Genomic DNA, 20,226 nt, shown 5'->3' on the forward strand with positions numbered 1-20,226 from the left:
ATTATCCTATCACTGGCAGCATTGTACTACAGGACAGATCTTGAAACATCCTTTGTGATGAATGCCACACCATTCCTCTTCAAATTGTTATTTCCAGCGTAGTAGATCATATATTTGTCTGATTCAAAATGGTCAAAACCACTCTTCAGCTCACTAATGCTTAGGATATCAATCTTTATGTGTTCCATTTCATTTTTGACAACTTTCAATTTTCCTAGATTCTTACTGCATACATTTCATGTTCTGATTATTAATGGATATTTGCAGCTGTTTCTCCTCAATTTGAGTTGTGTCATGTCAGCAAATGAGAGTCTCGAAAACTTTACTTTATCCATATCAATAAGATTGGTTCTACTCTGATTATGCAGCTCTTCCCCAGTCATACTTTGAGAGCCTTCCAACCTAAGTGGCTCATCCTCCTGCACTGTGTCAGAGGCTGTTTCCAGGCTATTCATATAGTTGTCTAGTAAAGAAACAGACAGTGTTTCTCTGCTATTCATAAGGTTTTCCCTGGCCAATTCTTTGAGAAGTGGATGGCCACTTTCTTCTTCCTAGTCTGTCTCAGTCTGCAAGTCGCACCGAAACCTGTGCACCATGTGCAACCCTGCTGGCATCTCAAACACCAGTGGTACAGCTTCAAGCCTCACAGCAACAAGCCACTGCAGTACGACAAACAGAGATAAGTTTGTCTCCCTTATCTGTTCAAAACCTCTCTACCCTTTCTTTACCTGGATCCCTGCCACTTGCTCACTCTGTCCTGGATGCCCTTGCTTTCCTTTCCTTTCCCCTCTGCTTTTCTGCCTCTTGGGGGGTGGGGCCTGGGTCCCTCCCCTTACCTGGATCCCTCTGCCATTTGCTTGCTCTGGCTTGGGTTAGGTGCACCTTAATTATGTGTATTGCTTGTTGTCTGTTCTACTTGCTAGAATGTGAACTTCACTGCCTTAGTTACCTAGACCTGCCCTAACAGAAATACTGCAAGTGAGTAGCTTTAAAGAACAGAAATATACTCTCAGTTCTGGAGAGTGAAAGTCCAAATCAGGTCATGTTCAGTGCTTCTGTTATCCTCTCCTTGTTTCTGGTGACTGCTAGTGATCCTTGGTATTTCTTGGCCCATAAATAACTCTCATGTGGCCTTTGTCTTTTTGTGTGTGTGTGTGAAAAAAGAGAGTTCTGCCAAAATATCTATTTATAGTCTGGAAGCAGAACACACCCTACTTAGGGAAACTCCCCTTTCAACTGATTACATTAGATAGCCTGATGGAAGATAATCTGCTTCGCTTAAGGCTGATTTAATCACACATAACTATTCCGTAACAGCAACCAGACTATTGTTTGGCCCACCAAATGGAAACCATAGTTTAACCCAGTTAATACAGAAATTACTAAATCATTCTTGTATCCCAACTGCCTACAACAGTAATTATTTAAAGATGGTTGGATGGATGGATGGCCTGCCTGCCTGTGAGTCTGAATTTGGGGCCCCAGTGATGTGTGATTCCACTGCACTGTAACTGCCTGTGTGCCTGCCTTCTCCCACCTATACTGGGAACTCATGGGAGGTGAGTGCTGGGGCTCACTTGTCTAGGTTCTGCAGGGAGAAGGGCTGTGTGGAAAAGCGGATGTAGCTATCACGGTAGAACCAAACAGTAAGTGGGTTCCAGTCAGTCACCAGGAACCACTGTCTCAGATCAAACTTGGTGCCAAAAATGAGCAGGGGTCGCTCAATGTACTTCTGCACCACCCACTTGCCATCTTTCATCATCATGGGGTTGCAGTTCACCAGTTTCAGCATCTGTTCCAGGTGGTCCATGCATACAATGCCTAAAAGGGAAAGGGACAGGCTCAAGTCAGGGGTCAGAAGGTCATGCTAGGGTTGGAAAAAGGGCCCAGGACCGTGGCTCCTTCACCACAAGATCTCATCCCCACAGAGAAGATAGGGGCAAGGATAGAAGGCTGCCTCCCTCAATCAGACCCCTCCCTAGTAGGAATATCTGCCAAGGATTTTATTACATTTTGAGTTAACTGCTCTGTTTGACTAAAAAGGAATATATGCACAGATAAAAATTCAAACAGTATTTGCTCTTGGGTTTTTAAAAAGTCAGTGCATATTACTTAATCTCCCCTACAATAGTTAACAGAATATAAACAACAATAACAAAAATCAGCACAAAAGGATATACAATAAAAAATAAGTCTCCTCCAGAGGCAGCCAACTGCTGCTTCCAGGTCCTTGTGAATATCCTTCCAGGTCATGTGAGTGGCTATGTGTGCCTCTGTTTCACAGGACTATGTACATGTTAGGGATTTAGAATAGGCTCGGTACCTGGAAAGCATTCAATGTTTACTCATTTCACTATTATTACCCATTATCAGCAAATAATAAGTTTCATAATGGAATTGTTGGCTCCAAAGATATGTGCCTTTTTCATTTCTCTATTGCTAATTCACCTCTAAAGATGTTTTAACAATCTGCATTCCTAGCAAGAATGTTATGAGATTGCACTTCCTCACATCCTATTTAACATTGTCAAATACTAGATTTTTTTTTTTTTTTTTGCCTTCTCCAAGTTAAAAACGGGTATCTCATTTTAATTTTTTTTTTTTTCAATGCTTATAAAGCATCAGATGCTGGTAAAAATTAGAATCACTTTACAAAGCAAATACACACACAAATCAATCTTATTCCTTCATTGGACCTATGAAGCAGCCACATCACCTGCCAGTGGTGACAGAATAATTTGTGCTGGATCCTTTCCCAAACACCCAGACTGATTGACAAGATTCCCAAGAACATGCTGCCTTGCGTAACAAGGTGGACAAACCTGGTGGCGTAATGCCTAAGGCATTTGACTGTTAACCAGAAGGCTGGAGGTTCAAACCCACCAGCCACGCCAGAAGGAAGACTAGACAATCTACTTCCGTAGAGATACTGCCTCAGAAACCCAAGGAGGGGTCGCTATGAGTCAGAATCGATTCAATGGCAGTGAGTTTGGTTTGTTTTTTTTGGTGTGTAACAAAACATTAAGGTGGTTCAATTTCATTTCTAGTAATGTATCCTAAGGGAATAAATGGAGCAGGTCACAGAGATATATGCACATGATGTTCATCACAGTGCTGCTTATAATAGCAATAAATAATAAGAAAGAAAACTAAAGAAACTCTAAATGCCTATCAGAAGAGGATTATATAAATGCATGACAGTACATCCAACAAGATTCAATTACACAGGTGAAAAAACGAATGAGGTAATGGATATACAAATGTGGTATGTATCCATACAATGGAATATTATTCAGCCATAAAGAGAAATGGGTTCTGACACATGCTACAACATGGATGAATATTGAAAACATCATACTGAGTGAAATAAGTCAGATACAAAAGGACAAATATGATATGATCCTACTAGCATAGTGGCTAAGGCACTTGACTGCTAACCAGAAGGCAGGTGGTTCAAACCCACCAGCCACTCCTCGGAAGGAAGGTTGGGCAATCCTACTTCCGTAGTGATACTGCCTCGGAAACCCAAGGAGGGGTCGCTATGAGTCGGGGCTGACTCGACGGCAAATAACAACAACATACAGTGGTTATTATTAGTGGTTACCAAGGGCTAGAGGGTGGAGAGAATGAGGAGTGAGTGCTGAAGGGGTACTGAGTTTCCATTTAGGGTAATAAAAAAACTTAGAAATGCTGATGGTTGCACAACCTGGTAAATGCCATTAATACCATTGAATTGTACACTGAAAAATGGTTAAAATGTCAAACTTTTGTTACATATATTTCACCACAATAATTTTTTTTTTTTAAATGAGGTACTTGTATGTAAAACTTAAAACCAAGTAATGATTTAGTGGCTGCAGAGTTTCTGTTTGGGGATGATGAAAAAGTTTTGGAAATAGTGATGATGGTTGCATAGCACTGTGAATATAATTAATGTCACTGAACTGTGCATTTAAAATGGTTAAAATGTAAATTTTGTTATATATATACATATTTTTTTTACCACAATAAAATTTCTAAAAATATAATAGGCAACACTAATCTATGGACTGCCAAAAGAATGACTAAATCTGTGTTAGAAGAAGTACAGCCAGAATGCTCCTTAGAAGCAAGGATAGTAAGACTGAGTTCATCTCACATACTTTGGACACGTTATCAGGAGGGACAAGTCCTTAGAGAAGGACATGATGCTCAGAGTAAAAGAGAAAGACCCTGAGTGAGATGGACTGACAACAGTGGCTACAACAATGGGCTCAAACATAGCAATGATTGTGAGGATGGTGCTGGACTGGACAGTGTTTTTGATCTGTTGTATATAGGGTTGCTATGAGTTGGAACCGACTCAATGGCATCTAACGACAATGACAATATATGGTATTATAAGTCAAGACAGTCACAACTATTGTGGGGGCTTGGGGGTTTTACTTTCTTCTTTTCTATGTCATCTGATTTTCTTTAGCAATGGACACATCATTTTCACAACTGGAAAAAACGACATAGCTATTTCCAAGGTAGAAAAAGAAGACAGCCTGCTGCTGGTTTTGAAGTAATATCTGCAAGAGGAGATTCCCCAGAGTCTGGAGCTGGATATAAATAAACTCTCCTAAGGGCAGGATTTGGAGCTCTGGTAGCATAGTGCCTAAGGCACTTGACTGCTCACCAGAAGGCTGGCGGTTCAAACCCACCAGCCACTCCTCGGAAGGAAGGTTGGGCAATCCTACTTCCATAGTGGTACTGCCTCGGAAACCCAAGGAGGGGTCGCTATGAGTTGGGGACGACTCGACGGCAAACAACAACAACAACAACAACAAGGGCAGGATTTAGAGGGATCTTGTGCCCAAAGTATGTTTTCTACTCTCAGGAGTCCTAAGCTAGTCTTTAAAGGCTGGGTTAATGTCCTGGCTCCCCTTTTCAAATGTCCCTCACACTTGATTGAGCAGCCAGGATAACAGCTAATAATTACAGCCCCACAATTATATAGCAATTGCTATGTAAAAGCACATGATTTAAGTACTTGATATATACCCTTATTTAATCCTCTCTGGTGGGTATTATTTTACCAAAGATGAAAAATGAGGCACAGAAGAGGTTAACTTACCTGCCTGAAGTCCTACAGAGAGTAGGAGGCAGAGCTCGGGTTTAAACCCAGGCAGTCTGGCTTCCAGTGTCCATGTCCCTAACCCCTATATATACATCACATGGATGTACTGATTAAATCTGTAAGCCCTTAGATGACAAGGTCCTGCATGAGTCATAACTGAGCTTCACCAGACCTAGCCAAACTCTAAAGCATTAACTCAAACTCTGAGGGCAGGTGAGGAGTAAATGGCATCATCATTACAGCAGTCAATGTTTGTGCGATGCTCACTCTGTGCCAGGTACTTAAGCCAGGTACAACTTAAGATGTACTATCTCATTTGTATGTATTCACTCCGTTTCACAGAGGAGGTTCAGAGAGGTGATATAACTTGCTGAAGGTCACACAACAGAGCTGGGATTTGAACTCAAGTAGTTTGTCTCTCAACCCTGTACTAATCACCTTCCTGGCCTCTGGTTGGGGAGGCAGGCTATGAAGTACGGGTACAGAAAGCAGGGGCTGACCCCCACCTCGTCCACGGGACTTGGCTCCCGGTTTCACAATCCAGACGTTGCGATCCCCTTCCATGTCGATCTGAGGCACCACGGCTCGCAGCTGCTGTAGGATGTCCTCACAGCGCTGGACCTGAGTGTCAAGGTGCTTGAGTTCTGCCCCTTCACTGTGGGGAGATGGGGGAACTTGGGTAGGGCCAGGTCTGGGGGCAGGTGGGTAGACAGGGCAAGGGGAAACAAGCCCCTCAGCCACGGTCCAACCAGCTTTGGTCATGTCTTCCCCCCAGAGATCCAGATAGGTTGTACCTAAATTTCTATCCCAGGCCTCAATCTGGCCTCAAACCCTGACCCGCCCAGGGTGCCATCCCAGACTGCTCAGATGGGAGAGAATAGGAAAATTCCACTTATTGCACTCCCTTCTCCTCCAACATTATACCTTCTGCCACCTCCCCACTTCCCATTTGATTAAAACTGCCTTTGGCAGAATATAATCTTGTTAGCTCCTATTAATAGGGCATCACTACATGCCAGAGATTGTGCCAAAGGCTTTACATATATCATCACTAATCCTATCATCTAATTGTCATCAAATCTATTTGACTCATGGCAACCTCATGTGTTACAGAGCAGAACTGTGCTCTATAGAGTTCTCAGTGGCTAATTTTTTGGAAGTAGACTGCCAAGCCTTTCTTACAAGGCACCTCTGGGTGGACTTGAATCTCCAACTTTTGATTAGAAGCTGAGCACAAATTGTTTAGGCCACCCAGGGACCTTTTGTTTTAGAGGATGTCATTTTAAAGGAGTATAAAATGAAGCATGGGTTGTTAAGGGACTTGGCCAAGGGCACACACTAAGTTCAGTGGCTGAGCCAGGATTTAAACTTAGTTCTGCCTGGTTCCTCCACCCACAGGTGTGTTTTAAGTCCACTCCCTCCTGATCTGGACCTAACACTGGTTCATAAGTGGGTCCCTTCCTTATCCAATCCTAACTACATCTGTATCATACATCTCTCTACTTCTCTTCCCATCAAGTATCACTACCTGGCAGGTCCGCTTATTTGTTTATTGTCCATCTCCTCTCATGAGAATGTAAGCACAAGAGCAGGGGCATTTGTTGTTGTTGTTGTCTGTACCTGGGACTTATTAGATGCTCCCTAAGTGCTTGTTAAATGAATGAATGGTTGGCAGAAGGTCACTTCAGCAACTGAGCTGTATAGATAGGGGCTCATGGACAAAGAAAGATCTGTTTCCTCAGGACACAAGATGTCTGGAACTAAACTAAGTCAGGGAATACCCCAGATGGCTGCAACCATCAAGTTCTCCCATTTCTTTTCTTCTGACTGAATAGGAAGCAGTCTCCAGGAGATGCTAACCACTTTTTAACATCTCAGCCTTTTCCACTGTCACCAGCCATGGAGCACTTCTTATCACTCTCTTAATGAGGAGGCATCAACCTCTGGAGCAGTGCAAGGAACAGGGGGCAGCCAGGTGGAGGGGATCTAGCAAGGCATCCTGGGAATATTCACACTAAGTCCTGACCCTGATGGAAATTTTTCCCATGGCCTGTAGCATAAAGTAGCTGCTCAGTAAATCTATTATTCAGCCCAGGGCAACAGAAGCATGTGTCAATTGAAAAAGCATATTCAAAAATGACAACATGATTTTATATTTGGCAAAAAGAAAACAACCAATGTCTTTGTGGATAGTTAAGCTTGACTGGCTAGTGAGGCATGGACTATTAAACTTTAAAAAAAAAAAAAAAAGTTCAGAAATACAGCAGTAAATATTTAATGAATGAATTAATGCTAATTTCTTAATCAAGACAATAGTGTTTCAGTGGTAGAATTCTGGCCTTCCATGTAGGAGACCCGGGTTCGATTCCCAGCCAAGAAATATCCCGCATAGCCACGACTCATCTGTCAGTGGAAGCTTGTGTATTTGCTAGGATGCTGAACAGGTTTCAGCAGAACTTCCAAATTAGACTGACCAGAAAGAAAGACTTGGACATCTACTTCTGAAAATCAGCCAATGAAAACTCTATGGATCCAATGGTCCAATACGCAACCAATCATGGGGATGGTGCAGGACTGGACAGTATTTCCTTCTACTGTGTATGGGGTCACCATGAATCAAGGGTTGACTTTGACAGCAGCTAACAACAACATGTTCTTAATTATCTGTACTGAACAACTCAACACTGTATATAACTGTTACATGATATAGTAATTTACATAATCCCTGCTTTTTGGAGGTTGAGCTATTTCCCTAGAGGGCAGGGACTGCACCTTGTTTCTGGAGTCTGGCACAATGCTTGGCACATAGGAGGTGCTCAGTAAATACTTGCTAAATGTACTTCCTGCCTTCAGGGCCCTTCTGTCTTCAATCCCTCCTGCACACCTCTACTGAAATTAATCTCCCTAACAGCATCAGTCTCATCTTGATACTCCCTTCTCCTGTTCAAGAACCTTTTCCAAAAATGTGTTCTGAAAGCACTACCCCTCAGGTTGCTCAGGGGGCAGGACTGGAGCCACATAAGTATAGCATATACTGCACACTCCATCTCTTTTGGAGGTTTACTTTGCCAATTACATAAAGGTTCTGAGAAGTCCTGCCCTAGGGACACCTGTTTAACTTTGTTTAACCCAATGTTTTCCAACTTCATTGACCACAAAAAAAAAAAAAAAAAAAAGAAAAGAAAGAAAAAAAACCTCACTGCTGTCAAGTCAGATTCGACTCATTAGTGACCCCTCCTTGAGTTTTTAAGGTGGTATCACTATGAAATAGATTGCCCAACCTTACTTCCAAGGAGTGGCTGGTGGATTGGAACCACCAGCCTTTTGGTTAGCAGTCAAGTGCCTTAGGCACTACACCACCAGAGCTCCCTCACTGACCACAAAAGGTCTTTTTTCATAAAATCTACTTATAATCTATAGAATTATCATCCTGTGCAACACATTTTGGGAAACACTGCCTTCCAGGATAAAATCTAGATGATTTAATAGATTTCTATTTTGTGAGTCAATAGTACAACCCTATGCTAAGCATATAACACAAATTATCTTGTCTAATCCTATCTTTGAGACAGCCATTATTTTAAAATCTATTTTGTATTGAGAAAAGTAAATCTCAAAAAGATTAATAATGTTCCCAGGGTCACAGAGCTTAGATGTCATAAAGCCAGGTCTTGAACTATGATCTTGATGACTACACTATGCCAAGAACCAGGAACAGTGTTTGAATCTAATCATAAAGGTAGTGTGAGCAGGGTGAGCAAAAGCAGAGGTGCCTGCACTGTGCCTAAATTTCAATTCAGAACATGAAAGTTCCCTGAAGGAAATGGGGACCTGTCCCACAGCCTTGGCTGCAGGGATACTCACTGGACCACTTGGTAATAGCGCTGGAGGAAAAGGGACCAGCCTTCAGGACTGAGATACAGCGGGGCCTCCAGATCCTTGTCAATATCCATGTGGGCCAGGTTGCTAAGGTGCTCCTCACATGCACACAGAGCCTCATCCACAAACTCTGGAGACACTGTCACTGGCTTTTTCTCCTGTTTCTTGTGCTGCTTGTCTCCTACAGAGATAGAGAGAGGCCTGTCACTGTTCCACATATAAGGCAGGTAACCTGACACACACCATGGCCCCCACTGCTCCAAGGCCTGTTACTAATCTGAAATCTCACCCTAAATACACGTAAGGGCTAGCACACACCTGCCTCCCTTACTGCCCCAGAACTTATCCCTTACCTGATGCTTTGTCCTAAATACTCCTGAGGCCTAAGCATACACCTGTATCCCCTACTGGCCTGGGATCTGTCACTCACTTGAGGCCTTGCTTTAAATTCACTGAGACCCTAGTGCTCACTCTCAGGCCCCACTATCCCAGGACTTGTCACTCATTTGCAGCTCTATACCCCAAGGTTTGTATGGTACATGTAGTCCCAGCACACCTCCTCTCTCCCAAGGGCAGAGGGGACCTCTGACATACCTACCAAAAAACCTAAACACATTACCATTGAGTCGATTCTGACTTATAGTGACCCCCACTGGGTTTTTGAGGCAGTAAATATTTATGGAAGTAGATTGCCCAGTCTTTCTTCTGTGGAGTGGCTGGTGAGTTTCAACCACCAACCTTCTGGTTAGCAGTCAGATGCCTTAGGCATGGTGCTACCAGAACTCCTTCTGACATACCTAAGTCCTGTCTAAAATGTACCTGGGAGCCTTAGCCTAGATGAAGCTGAGATATATATGAATGCCTCTCCCCAATCTGACAAGACTTCTTACATCTTACCTACCCCTGACATTCTGCCACATACTAGAAATCTGGAGCCACCCCTAGAAGCTTGATATACATCTACAATCCTTAAGACACTGAAGTGCTAACCTACTACTTGTGAAATGCTGCCACAGCCGAGGCCCACACACCTAGAGTTCTGACATGCTGCACAAGTCCTGACACACACCTGAATGTGACATACCTGAAACTGATACTTCAGATGCACACACTCAACCCTGACACATGCCTGAAAAGCTGTGGTCCTGATTCACTCTGAACATCTGCCATGCTCCTAAATTCCTAATGTACAATAGAGATCCTCCAAGCCCTGAAGCCTGATCTATACCTGGGCCCAACAGCATGAGAGCTTAAGCACAGGGTCTCTGGTCATAATTGAGGCTTTTGTGCCTCTGATCCTGGTACACAACAGAGTCTTCCTTATACTTGGAGCATACATCCAGGAGACAACATGGGGGAGGTTTACCTCCAGAGAATGTAAGGACTTTCCTCCTTTCAGAAAAATTGACCTATACTTCCTTGAATCCCTGGCTGATGAGACTGTGAGATTACAGGAGTGGGGGCTTTGAGATAGAAGCTACATCCAGAAATAGCAAGCAGTGGGTTGAGGTCCTCAGGCCACATGTAAATTGCCCAAGTTGACTGCTTCTTCATCAGGGAAATGAGCTTCCCATGGGCAGGGATGTATGATGGCTTCTTAGTCTGTCCTCTCTAGAGAGCTTGGCCACATGCCAGATCCATGGAGAGCCAAATGAAGCAGTGGGCTGATTAACAAATGGATAGGAAGACAGGCAGGTGGGAGGGTGGGTTGATGAGACAAGAGAATGGAGGAGTAGATGGAATGGAGGCTTGATAGGTGGTGAATGTTGCTATGTGCCGTTGAGTCGGATCCGACTCATAGCGACCCCTCCTTGGGATTCCGAGGCAGTATCACTATGGAAGTAGATTGCCCCATCTTCCTTCCGAGGAGTGGCTGGTGGGTTTGAACCGCCAGCCTTCTGGTTAGTAGTCAAGTGAATTAGGCACTACACTACCAGAGCTCCCCGGTGGTGAATAGGAGTATGAAAAAGTAGATGGATAGATAGGTAGATGGGTCTGTGGAAGGATAGGTAGGAAGGTGGGGGGAATGAATAGATAGATGGAAAGAATGAAAGGGAGATGGATGAGTGGGTAGATCAATAGTGAGTGGAGCTGTATGAAAAGTGAATTTACTCTGTAAATCTTCACCCAAATCCTAATTAAAAAAAAAAAAAAAAAGAATCTAAACTAAAGAGGAAAAAAAAAATAGTGAGTGGATAGGTGGGAAGATGGATGAATAAATACGTGGATAAACAGCTGAATGTATGAATGGAAGGATAGATGGGAGGTAAGCGTGTAGATGGGTTGGTGGGAAGGGGTGATGGATATGGATGGTACATAGATTCATGGAAAAACAGGTGGGTAGTGCATATGAATAAATGGATGGATGGATGAATGGGTTGGAGGATAAATGAATGGGGCAGTAGAGGTATCTACAGTACTCACCTGGGGCCTCTTCCTCTTCTTCTTCTTCCTGGATGGAGTACGGCTTCCATTCGGACTTCACCACCAGTTTGAGAACGTTGCGGGCGGCTGTCAGCCAAAAGTCCTCTGCTCCCAGGGCAGGGGATACCCTGCTCAGCCCCTAGGCTCAAGGCCTGTTCTGGTTCCGGAACCTGATCATAACCTGACTCATTTTGGATCCGGAACCTATGTTTTCTGACTCTAGAATCTGAATTAGAACCTGGCTCCTAATTCAGTTGTAAAACCAGCCCCAGAATCTGACCTGACTTGGCTTATATTCTGCCTTCAGAATCTGGCCTGAACCTGTTGTCTGGTTTCTCTCTTCTGTTCCTGATCTATTTTTGATAATTATGCTCTAAAAACCAAACGTTGGTCCAAACCTATTTAAGATTTGGAGTCTCACATAAACTGGGCCAAATTTCTACTTTAATTTAGAACATATTCTAGACATGGAAACAAGTCTACGTTAGCAACCCAACATCTAAAGCCTTTTTTAGATTTGGAACCTGATCTAGCCTATGGAATATGAAGAGGTCTGGAACCTATTCTAGATTTCACACTCAACCAACTGACAATTATTTTAGAACTTGCTCTAACATACATCTGTCTAAGCTTTCCTGGAGGTCTGGGCTGACCAAGCTAGAGAGTCATTAGGGGAAGGCATATTAGGGAAAGGTAAGGAGTAGGGATGGAGAGAGAAATCTTGCTAGGGTAGAAGAGGTCATGAGAAGAAGCCGGTTCTTCTCCAACCTGAGCCAGGACTTTAGCCCTGGTCCTATAGCCTGAGGGGTCCAGGTATGGGTCTGGAGGTCTTCTTACCTATGAAGGCTCGTTTGTCATCCTCAGCCCCAAGGCGGTAGCATCGTGGGAAGAAGGAGTCGGCATCAGCCTCATCAAACCAGGGCAAATTCCGGAGATTGAGACATAGCCCCACCTACAGAGTTAGCCACTGAAGGGACAAGGTGGGACTTGCCCAGAAAGCCTCCAAGGGATTCTGCTACACTGAGCACCCACATGGGCAGCTCGGAGAGACCCTGTTTGCACATTCTCAGAGCCTCTTCCCACTTGCTGGCCCTGTCTTGCTTATCTCCATCTCTGTACATTTGTCTTCTGTCCACCCTTCCACATTTGTAAAGACCTCCTCCTCTAGAAATCCTTGCCAGCTCATATCAATATGATAACAGCAGCATCCAATTATAAAGCCCTTCAATTGTGCCACAACCCTGGGAGATAGGTCTTACTGTTATCCTCATTTAAGTAGTCAAATGCCTTAGGCACTACGACACCAGAGCTCCCAAAGATGAGGAAATCGAGGCTCAGAGAGGTGAAGTTACTTGCGAATAAACCCAGGTAAGACAGAGTGGAACCATCAACCAGAGTCATCTCCTATTTAGGTGGTAAGAGCCTGCTTGCTTATAGTCATTGGGTTTCTGTTTGTTATGACTCCAGATCCTGTTTGAATTCTATAGCCTATTTTATTTGTTATGTCTGCATATACTAGGCTCTGTGCCCAGGGTGGGGTTTGAACCCAGGCCTAACTCCATATCCTGCTGAATTGATATACCTCTCCCTCTCCTAAGAAGTTTCTTATAGACAAGGGAAGCTGGAAATAGGGATGCTGGCCAAAAAGTAGGGAGGTTGGAGGCTTCCCTAACTGCCCCCTCGGGGAACCCACCTTTGTGGTGAAGGAGCCGGCCCGAGCATAGTGGTTTATCATTTGATCTTTGGAGAGGAAGCGACAGTCCAGCACATCGCGCCGAGTGGTCCAGATAAAGTAGGGGGTCTCATTCCGAACCATGCGGGACTGGGGAGTGGGGAAGGAGACAGAGGAGGCTGGTATGAGCAGCACAAGACCTGAGGGGTGTTCTTCCTGCCCAGCTGAGTGGGGCAGGTAAACAGGAAGGAAGAGAGGCTTCCAAGATGGCCTCCAGCCTACATGCCATCTTTGACTATAGTAGGAAGATGGCTCTTCCTCCAGGGCATACACTGAGGGGAACAGAGAGCAGGCCAGCTTTCAGCCTCCCTTTGGCGGAGCACCCGTAAGCAGTGACTGAGCTGTACCACTATGCACTGTACCCTGTCCTGTTCTGTGGCCATCAGGGAGTTGCTCAGGACAGTAATTCCAAGCTGACAGGCATACAGCATGTGACAAAGGCTCTCTCCCAGACCTCTACCTTACTACACTCCTCACAACTCTGGAAGGTAGGATTAATAATGATCAATAATACCATATGTCAGGTCCTATTCTAAGTGCTTTGTATGCCTGAACTCATTAAGGCTCACCACAACCCTAGGAGGTAGGTGCTCCTACCTCAGATGAGGGAAGTGAGGGACAGGGAGGATATGTGGACGGGCTCGCATGGGCGCACAAGCTATTACTAGGTTAAGCTACATGAAATTGCCAGTATTCAACATTTCTTGACATTTTATATACTTCAACTTAGTAAGTGGTGGTGCCAAGATTTGAACCCATGTTCTCACTTGATATGTATATCCTCCACATTATCATATCAGCCTCTTTCAGAGCTTTTTCAGTCCTTCATTCCAGCCTTCAGTTGCCAAGAGTAGAGGAAGGGGATGAACTGTGGGATTATTATTTGGAAAGGGGGAATATCAGGCCTGGAGGCTATTGCTGGCTTCTGATACAACCTAGCAGAATTCTGAATCCCAGGTCAGCCTTGTCTGACTTCCCACTGAGTCCTCCCAATTCTGCTGTCCCACCTAGTCCTCAGGGAAGTCATCCATAATTACTACAGATGGAGAAACTGAGGCCTAGAGAAGGAAAAGGATTTGTCTGAGGTTATCCAGCTGCATATCACCACTCTCTCTCTGACCAGGAAGCTTCCTATACCTCCTGCTATATGTTGGCCCCCAGGCTCCTCACCATTAGAGCATGGGTCCCATCCAGATCATCAAATTCCAGTAAACCTTCGAAGTTGATCAGCTGTGGTGGGTGGAATTCCTTGTCCTCATCTTCATCCTCTGTGGATTCAAAGCTCAGGCCTGATGAGGCTCCAGTCCTTGCCTCATATGCCCATACCAGGGCATCACTGAGGGAAGGACCTCAGGAGGGGCAGTTGGGGGATGGGAGGGAGCTACCTACCTTCCTCAATGTCGCTATCACACATCACTGAGCTGTCCAGATCCTTCTGGGATGGTGGCAGGGTGGTACCTGTATGATGGGCCATCTTCTTCTCTACCCAGCCTCTCCGGCGCAACAGGCACCGGATCACTGGGTAGCGGCCTTGGATCATAAAGATCTTCTTTTGCTATAAAGTGAGAGATGGATACTTGTTCCAAATATTGCCTTAGTGCCAGGCATAGGGGATATAATGGTGAAACAGACAGTCACGGTCCAATCTCAGTATTTCCGACTATTCCAGTAGGAGAGACTAAACATGTAAAAAATAATAAATATGCATAGTAATAATGATAATGGTAATAGCTGTTATTTATTGAATACCTACTATGTGTTAAGAACTTACATACATTACTACCCATAACACGCATTTTAATAGGTACTATTATCCTCATTTTACTGATAACGAAACAGACGCATAAGGAGGTTGAATAGCTTACCCATGGCCACACAGTCGTTAAGTCAAAGGGCAGGGATTTAATCCATGTAGGCTGGTCCCAGAATCAGAATACTTAAATGGGGACCCAGAGAAACTACTTAGAAACACAGGGTCAGCAGAAGATTGAGAAGGAGCTGCAAACATGCAAAGCTGGGCAGATGACAGTTCAGGCAGAGACTTAGCCCATGCAAAGGCCTGGAGGCTGAAACAAACTGAAGGAACTGAAAGGAAACCAAAAGGAATAGAGTAGGGGAAATGAGGTAGGCAAAATGGGAAAGGCTGTAGGCCTTAGAACAGACTTAAGGTCTGTTCTTCATGCTAAGTGTAGCATGAAGCAGTAAAGGTAAGAGAGGTAGTGACATGACTGCCTGACTTATAATCATTGTAAGTTTGACTTGCTTCTATATGGAGAATAGACAGAGGTGACAAGGATGGATGGAAGGTGAAAAGCTATTGTGGTTTGTGCTAGAAAGAAATCATAGTAACTAGAATGAGTGAAATGGGGAAGAGATGATAGAGTTGAGATTTTTGTTGGAGGTAGAGATAACTGGTTTTATGGATGGAATTAGATGTATGGGATGAGAAAGATCAGATTTGTGCCCTGAGTAACTGAGAGATGGGAAAGACAGAGACTGGGGAGGAGGGCAGGTTTAGGCAAGAAAATAGAGAATGTGGTTTGGGACAGAACTTTGAAATGACTGTAAGTTTTCCCGTTGATGTCAAATAGGGGGCTGAAATGTGTGTGTGTGTGTGGAGTTTAAGGTAGAGGCTGGCAAAGAAAGGACATGCAGTATGTTCATGTGTAGGGTGTCAGACTCAGGGGCAAGGGGACAGATGAATCTGGGTAGTGTGTGTGGGGAGGGTGTGGGGAGGGACCCAAGAAACCACTAATGTCTTGAGGAACCTTCAAAGTAGCAGCCAGGGATGGAGAAAGGAAAACCAAAAGTGTGGAGTCAGCCAGTGAAAAGGGCAGGGTGTGAAGGCAGGGTGTATGGGAGGACACTGCGGAATGATGCTGGGTGGCCAACCAGGATCAGAGCAGAAAGGGGCTGCTGGATTTGGTTCCCTGGAGGTCACTGGTGACCTTTACTAGGATGATGTTGAATGGGAATAGGGAAGGGCAAGGAACCAGAGTGCAGTGGAGTTGAGTGAATCCGAGTTAAAGAAGTGAAATATTGTGTGTTGACAATTCTGCCAAGACGTTTGGCTGTGAAGGTAGAGTAGATAGAACATGGGGAAGTAGTTGAAGATGTGGGGGATCCAGGGTTTTTGCTTTTTAAAAAAAAAAAAAAAAAAGATGCAAGAAAACAGTGCAGTAAGGCAGCCTGGGCCACATCCAGGTCCCTTTCTGAACCCCTCCAGGCCCCTCCGACCTTGACAGCTCTCTCCACGTGGATCTTGGCGTTTCTGAGCCGGCCCATGTGGTGAGACACTTTGGAGAATCCTGGCCAGAGGACAAATGAACCTGCAGAAAGATAAGGAGGGGGGCAGCTAGGGGCTCGGCCCGGGGACTCAAGTTAGGCCTCTCCTTGCCCAATGCCCATAGCCCCTTCTCTTCCTTCACCAACCCTCTTGTGCTCTTATCCAACGTCCAATCCTTCCCCAGTCCCGCCCAGTCTTCTCATCCTCGCAACCACCACAGGCCAGCATCTCTTGCTACCTCCGGGTGGGCGGGCCCCTCTAGGCCTCACCTTCCTGCGACTGGGAGTCATCCAGGGCCGGGGTTTGTGTGGGATGGAGAGGGTGGGGATCGGCGACGCCCCTGGCTTGGGCGCTATGGGCGAGCATTGGGAAGGCGCGGCCGCCGGCCTGCATTTGGCTGCTTGCGCTGGCCCCATTCGGACTGGCGGAGGCGGGCCCGGGCCATGGCGGCGTCCCGGGCAGTCGGAACTCGGAGTGGTATGCCCAGCGCCACGGGGCCGATGAACTAGTAGTACGCGGCTCAGGCAGCAGCTGCTTTTGCAGCCAGCTGCACACAGGGCTGCCCTCCTGGCGGTACCAGGTAGCGGAGCCCGGGCGCACTGCCTCCAGCTGACCTCCAGCTAGGAGCAGCGCAGCGCGGGGGCCCTGCATGCACCCCTTTCCGCGCGCGCCCTCCCAGAGCCCCTGCGCCGTCCACGGCTTGCGCGCGGCCGCTTCTCCGTGGAGGGCCCTTCCCAGACCAGAGTTGGGCCCTCGGTTCTGAGGCCCCGCCCTCTGTTTGCTTGTCGCCTTGGAAACCATTCCCCGGGCACAATCAGACCGCTCCAGACGGGTTCGGGGATGGCTGTGCCCTCCCCTGGCAGCCAAGGGAGAGCTCCCTCCAGTGGGCTGGGTGCCGAACCTTACGTGCCGCAGTCCTCTGATGCGCAAGACACTGAACGTGGAAGCGCAGAGCACTGGGATACTTATCAGTGTAACTGTTCCTTACTGAACCCCGCTAGAGTGCCAAGGGATTTGGGGCTTGAGCTACTGCACATTTGTAGAGGACCATGTGGTAGGCACTGGACTAGGCACTGCGGACCTGCAGAACACTAGGTGGTCCCTGATCTCGTGAAAATTTCAGCCCAGTGGGGGGAAACAAGCAAAAAGCAAGCAACCGAATAAAACAGCTGCAGGTATGATAGGGGCAACAAACAAGCAATAAACTGAAATCAGGAAGAGGCACACTTTAGGTTAGGTGGTCAAGGATGTTCTCTGAAGAGGTGATTAAGACAAAGCCTAAGAATGCTAATGAGTCTGCCAGGGAAAGAGGGGTGGAATGGTTTCCCAGTAAAGCAAAAATCTGACTCTGCAGGGCCTGGCAGATAGGGTAGGGTAAGGCCATTGGGAATAGAGCTGAGAGCCAGGACAGTACAGGGGACGATACTGATAAAGTGCAGACTTCCCCTCCCACCCCCAAAAAACCTAACCCTTGGAAGTAGAAAAATGGATCACTGTTTGAGTCAACCAAGAAATACAATAGATCAGAACACAGTTATACACAAACTTCTTCAAGACTGTAACCTTATTGGAGGTAGTAGCAAAGTACTACAGATGAGGAAAATAAGGCTCCAAGATGTTAAATAATCTGCCCCATCTCGCACAGCAGAGCCATTATTGGAACATAACTCCAAATCTTTAACATTATAGTATGTTGTCACTCAGAGGCATGCATGTTGGTCATGCAACTACCAAACAGGGAGTTTGAGGCAAGCTCTAGACTCTAGCAATGTCCAAGCAGTTTAGGAAGCGGAGACAACCCTGATCCAAGAACCCACATTGTCAGTCACTGGGCAATCTGTCCCTGTGTGGAGGTGGGTCCCCCATCTTGTTGGCAAGTCCACCCTTCCCAACCATTTGGTTACTGGACTTTCCAAGAGGCATGCCCCCAGGAGAGGACAGACTAATCAGCAACCACACAACCTATAAATTTGAGTTTAGGGGCTTCAGACACTGAAACAGGTCTGTCCCAAATGAGGGTTCTGGTCAGCTCACCTATGCAATGGCGTCCTATGGTGGTGGTTGAGTAACCAGTTACCATAACCTAGTGGACATCCAGCTTTGCCCTGAGCACCTTTGTCATTCACGCTGCAAAAGCCAGAACACAGTGCTGTGTGTCCCAGAGGACACATCTAACTCTGCAAGGTGGGAGGGGGATGTCACAGAGGTAATGTCACAAAGGGGATGATAGCTATTCAAGTCACCCCCACCTCCATCTAGCCCCTCCTCCCTTTAAGAATATTACCTCATCCTTTCCTCCCTCTTTAGCCACCTGGAGAAAATCTTTTTGAAAAGATCCAAGAGGTGGCCTTGGAGCTTTCCGTAACACCCTCTCCTGTAAATATACCTCACAGGACACTTCCCTTGCCCCAAATTCCACTGGGAAATACCAAACACTTTAATGTAGTGTACCTATTTACTCACCTAGCTTTCACTAAAACTAGTGTCTTCCAGGCAGAGATAACATCATTATCCATACATAGCACATTTTAAATTATCAGAGATCAGATAATGAGATGTTGGGAAGAACAGTTCATTTATAAAGTATCTGTGTCTGGCAGGTATTGTGGCAGATTGTTTATATTCATTTTCTTTACAGATGAAGAAACTGAGGCACAGAATGACTTGCTCAAAATCAGCAGAGTCAGAACACAAACCCAAGGTTTTTTTTTTTTTTTCACTCCCAAAGCCTCACTCAAGGTCTAGCACTGTCCAACAGAACTTCCTGTGATGACAGAAATGTTCTATATATGTGCTGTCTGATAAGGCAGCCACTAGTCAGCTGTGATTACTGTACACGTGAAATGTGGCTGGTGGCAAAGTCAGTGAGAAGCTGAATTGTAAACTTCATTTTAATTAATACTGTACTTGATAGCACAGGTAGCAGCATAAGTCTTGCAGTTTACTTCGTGCTCAATGGCTGGGTGATTTGGGGCAAACCGCTGTTACCTCACAAACTGCAGTTCCCACAAGGAAAAGTGGGAACACTCCCTCAGGTTCTCTTTTGGCCCACATGACATCATTACATGAGAAGCACCAGAACTGTACAGGCAGAGAACAGTCTCATAAGTGAAGGGGGCCTCAACTACAATAAAGGGATCTCTGGGTTGGAGTCCTTTGCAGGGATTATGACACTGCCTCAGGCTCTAGTGCCAGACATGCAGCATTAAGGTAGAAAAGCCCATCTCCCCTCCTTTCACACATACACACCAAGCACAGACCTCATGCAGCCCCAAAGGGGCAAGAAGAGACTTTAATTAGGGGAGGATTCACCAGATAAGAGGTACAGCGAGCATGGGAGCAAAGGAGCTGGAGCAGGGGGAGGAGAGCCTGGCCAGGAGCTCTGGGGGACTCACCTCTCCACCTCCAACACAGGCACTACACTGACAGACAAGGCGTGACAGTGGCCCCTCTCCACTGGGAGGGTACAAAATGGCCCCTGTGGTCAGAGGTTGCCTGGCTTTCAGGCTCTGGCTCCTAGGCATAGCTGGTAGCCACTGATTCAGCCCTTGTCCCCAAACAGTGCTGGGTGACAATCTTCAGGCAAAGCTTAGGAAGCTAGCAGAGGGTCCTCACAGCTTCTGCTCGGCCCAACAAGGCTTGGAAATGAGGACAGGGGAGAGGAACGAGAGTCTGAACCCTTCCTCCCCACCTGGGGCCCGCAGGGAGGAATAGTAGTCACCTTTTGGCTCCAGGCCCGCCCAGATCCACAGCGACCAAAAAGATACAATCACTGGGACCAGTCACAGTCACTGGAGGTTTTTT

At 45.9% G+C, this 20,226-nt stretch overlaps 2 protein-coding genes across 2 annotated transcripts in view; both read right to left on the minus strand.

Moving 5' to 3' along the window:
• LOC103201194 (tubulin monoglycylase TTLL3) overlaps positions 1 to 16,421 on the minus strand; it is a 40,890-nt gene extending 24,469 nt beyond the window's left edge. The window contains exons 1-8 of the mRNA XM_042781655.1: positions 16,374 to 16,421; positions 14,526 to 14,691; positions 14,307 to 14,404; positions 12,242 to 12,356; positions 11,405 to 11,509; positions 8,966 to 9,161; positions 5,608 to 5,756; positions 1,578 to 1,821 (exon numbers count right to left, since the gene is read on the minus strand). Of these exons, the coding sequence (XP_042637589.1) occupies positions 1,578 to 1,821; positions 5,608 to 5,756; positions 8,966 to 9,161; positions 11,405 to 11,509; positions 12,242 to 12,356; positions 14,307 to 14,404; positions 14,526 to 14,691; positions 16,374 to 16,421 (1,121 nt within the window). The remainder of the gene's footprint in view (positions 1 to 1,577; positions 1,822 to 5,607; positions 5,757 to 8,965; positions 9,162 to 11,404; positions 11,510 to 12,241; positions 12,357 to 14,306; positions 14,405 to 14,525; positions 14,692 to 16,373) is intronic.
• A 353-nt stretch (positions 16,422 to 16,774) lies between these two features.
• ARPC4 (actin related protein 2/3 complex subunit 4) overlaps positions 16,775 to 20,226 on the minus strand; it is a 15,586-nt gene continuing 12,134 nt past the window's right edge. Inside the window, exon 7 of the mRNA XM_042781653.1 lies at positions 16,775 to 16,927. Within this exon, the coding sequence (XP_042637587.1) occupies positions 16,775 to 16,927 (153 nt within the window). The remainder of the gene's footprint in view (positions 16,928 to 20,226) is intronic.

Source organism: Orycteropus afer, unplaced genomic scaffold (assembly GCF_000298275.1).
Source record: "Orycteropus afer afer isolate SDZICR_OR568_19922 unplaced genomic scaffold, OryAfe1.0 scaffold00144, whole genome shotgun sequence".
Taxonomy (NCBI): Eukaryota; Metazoa; Chordata; class Mammalia; order Tubulidentata; family Orycteropodidae; genus Orycteropus; species Orycteropus afer.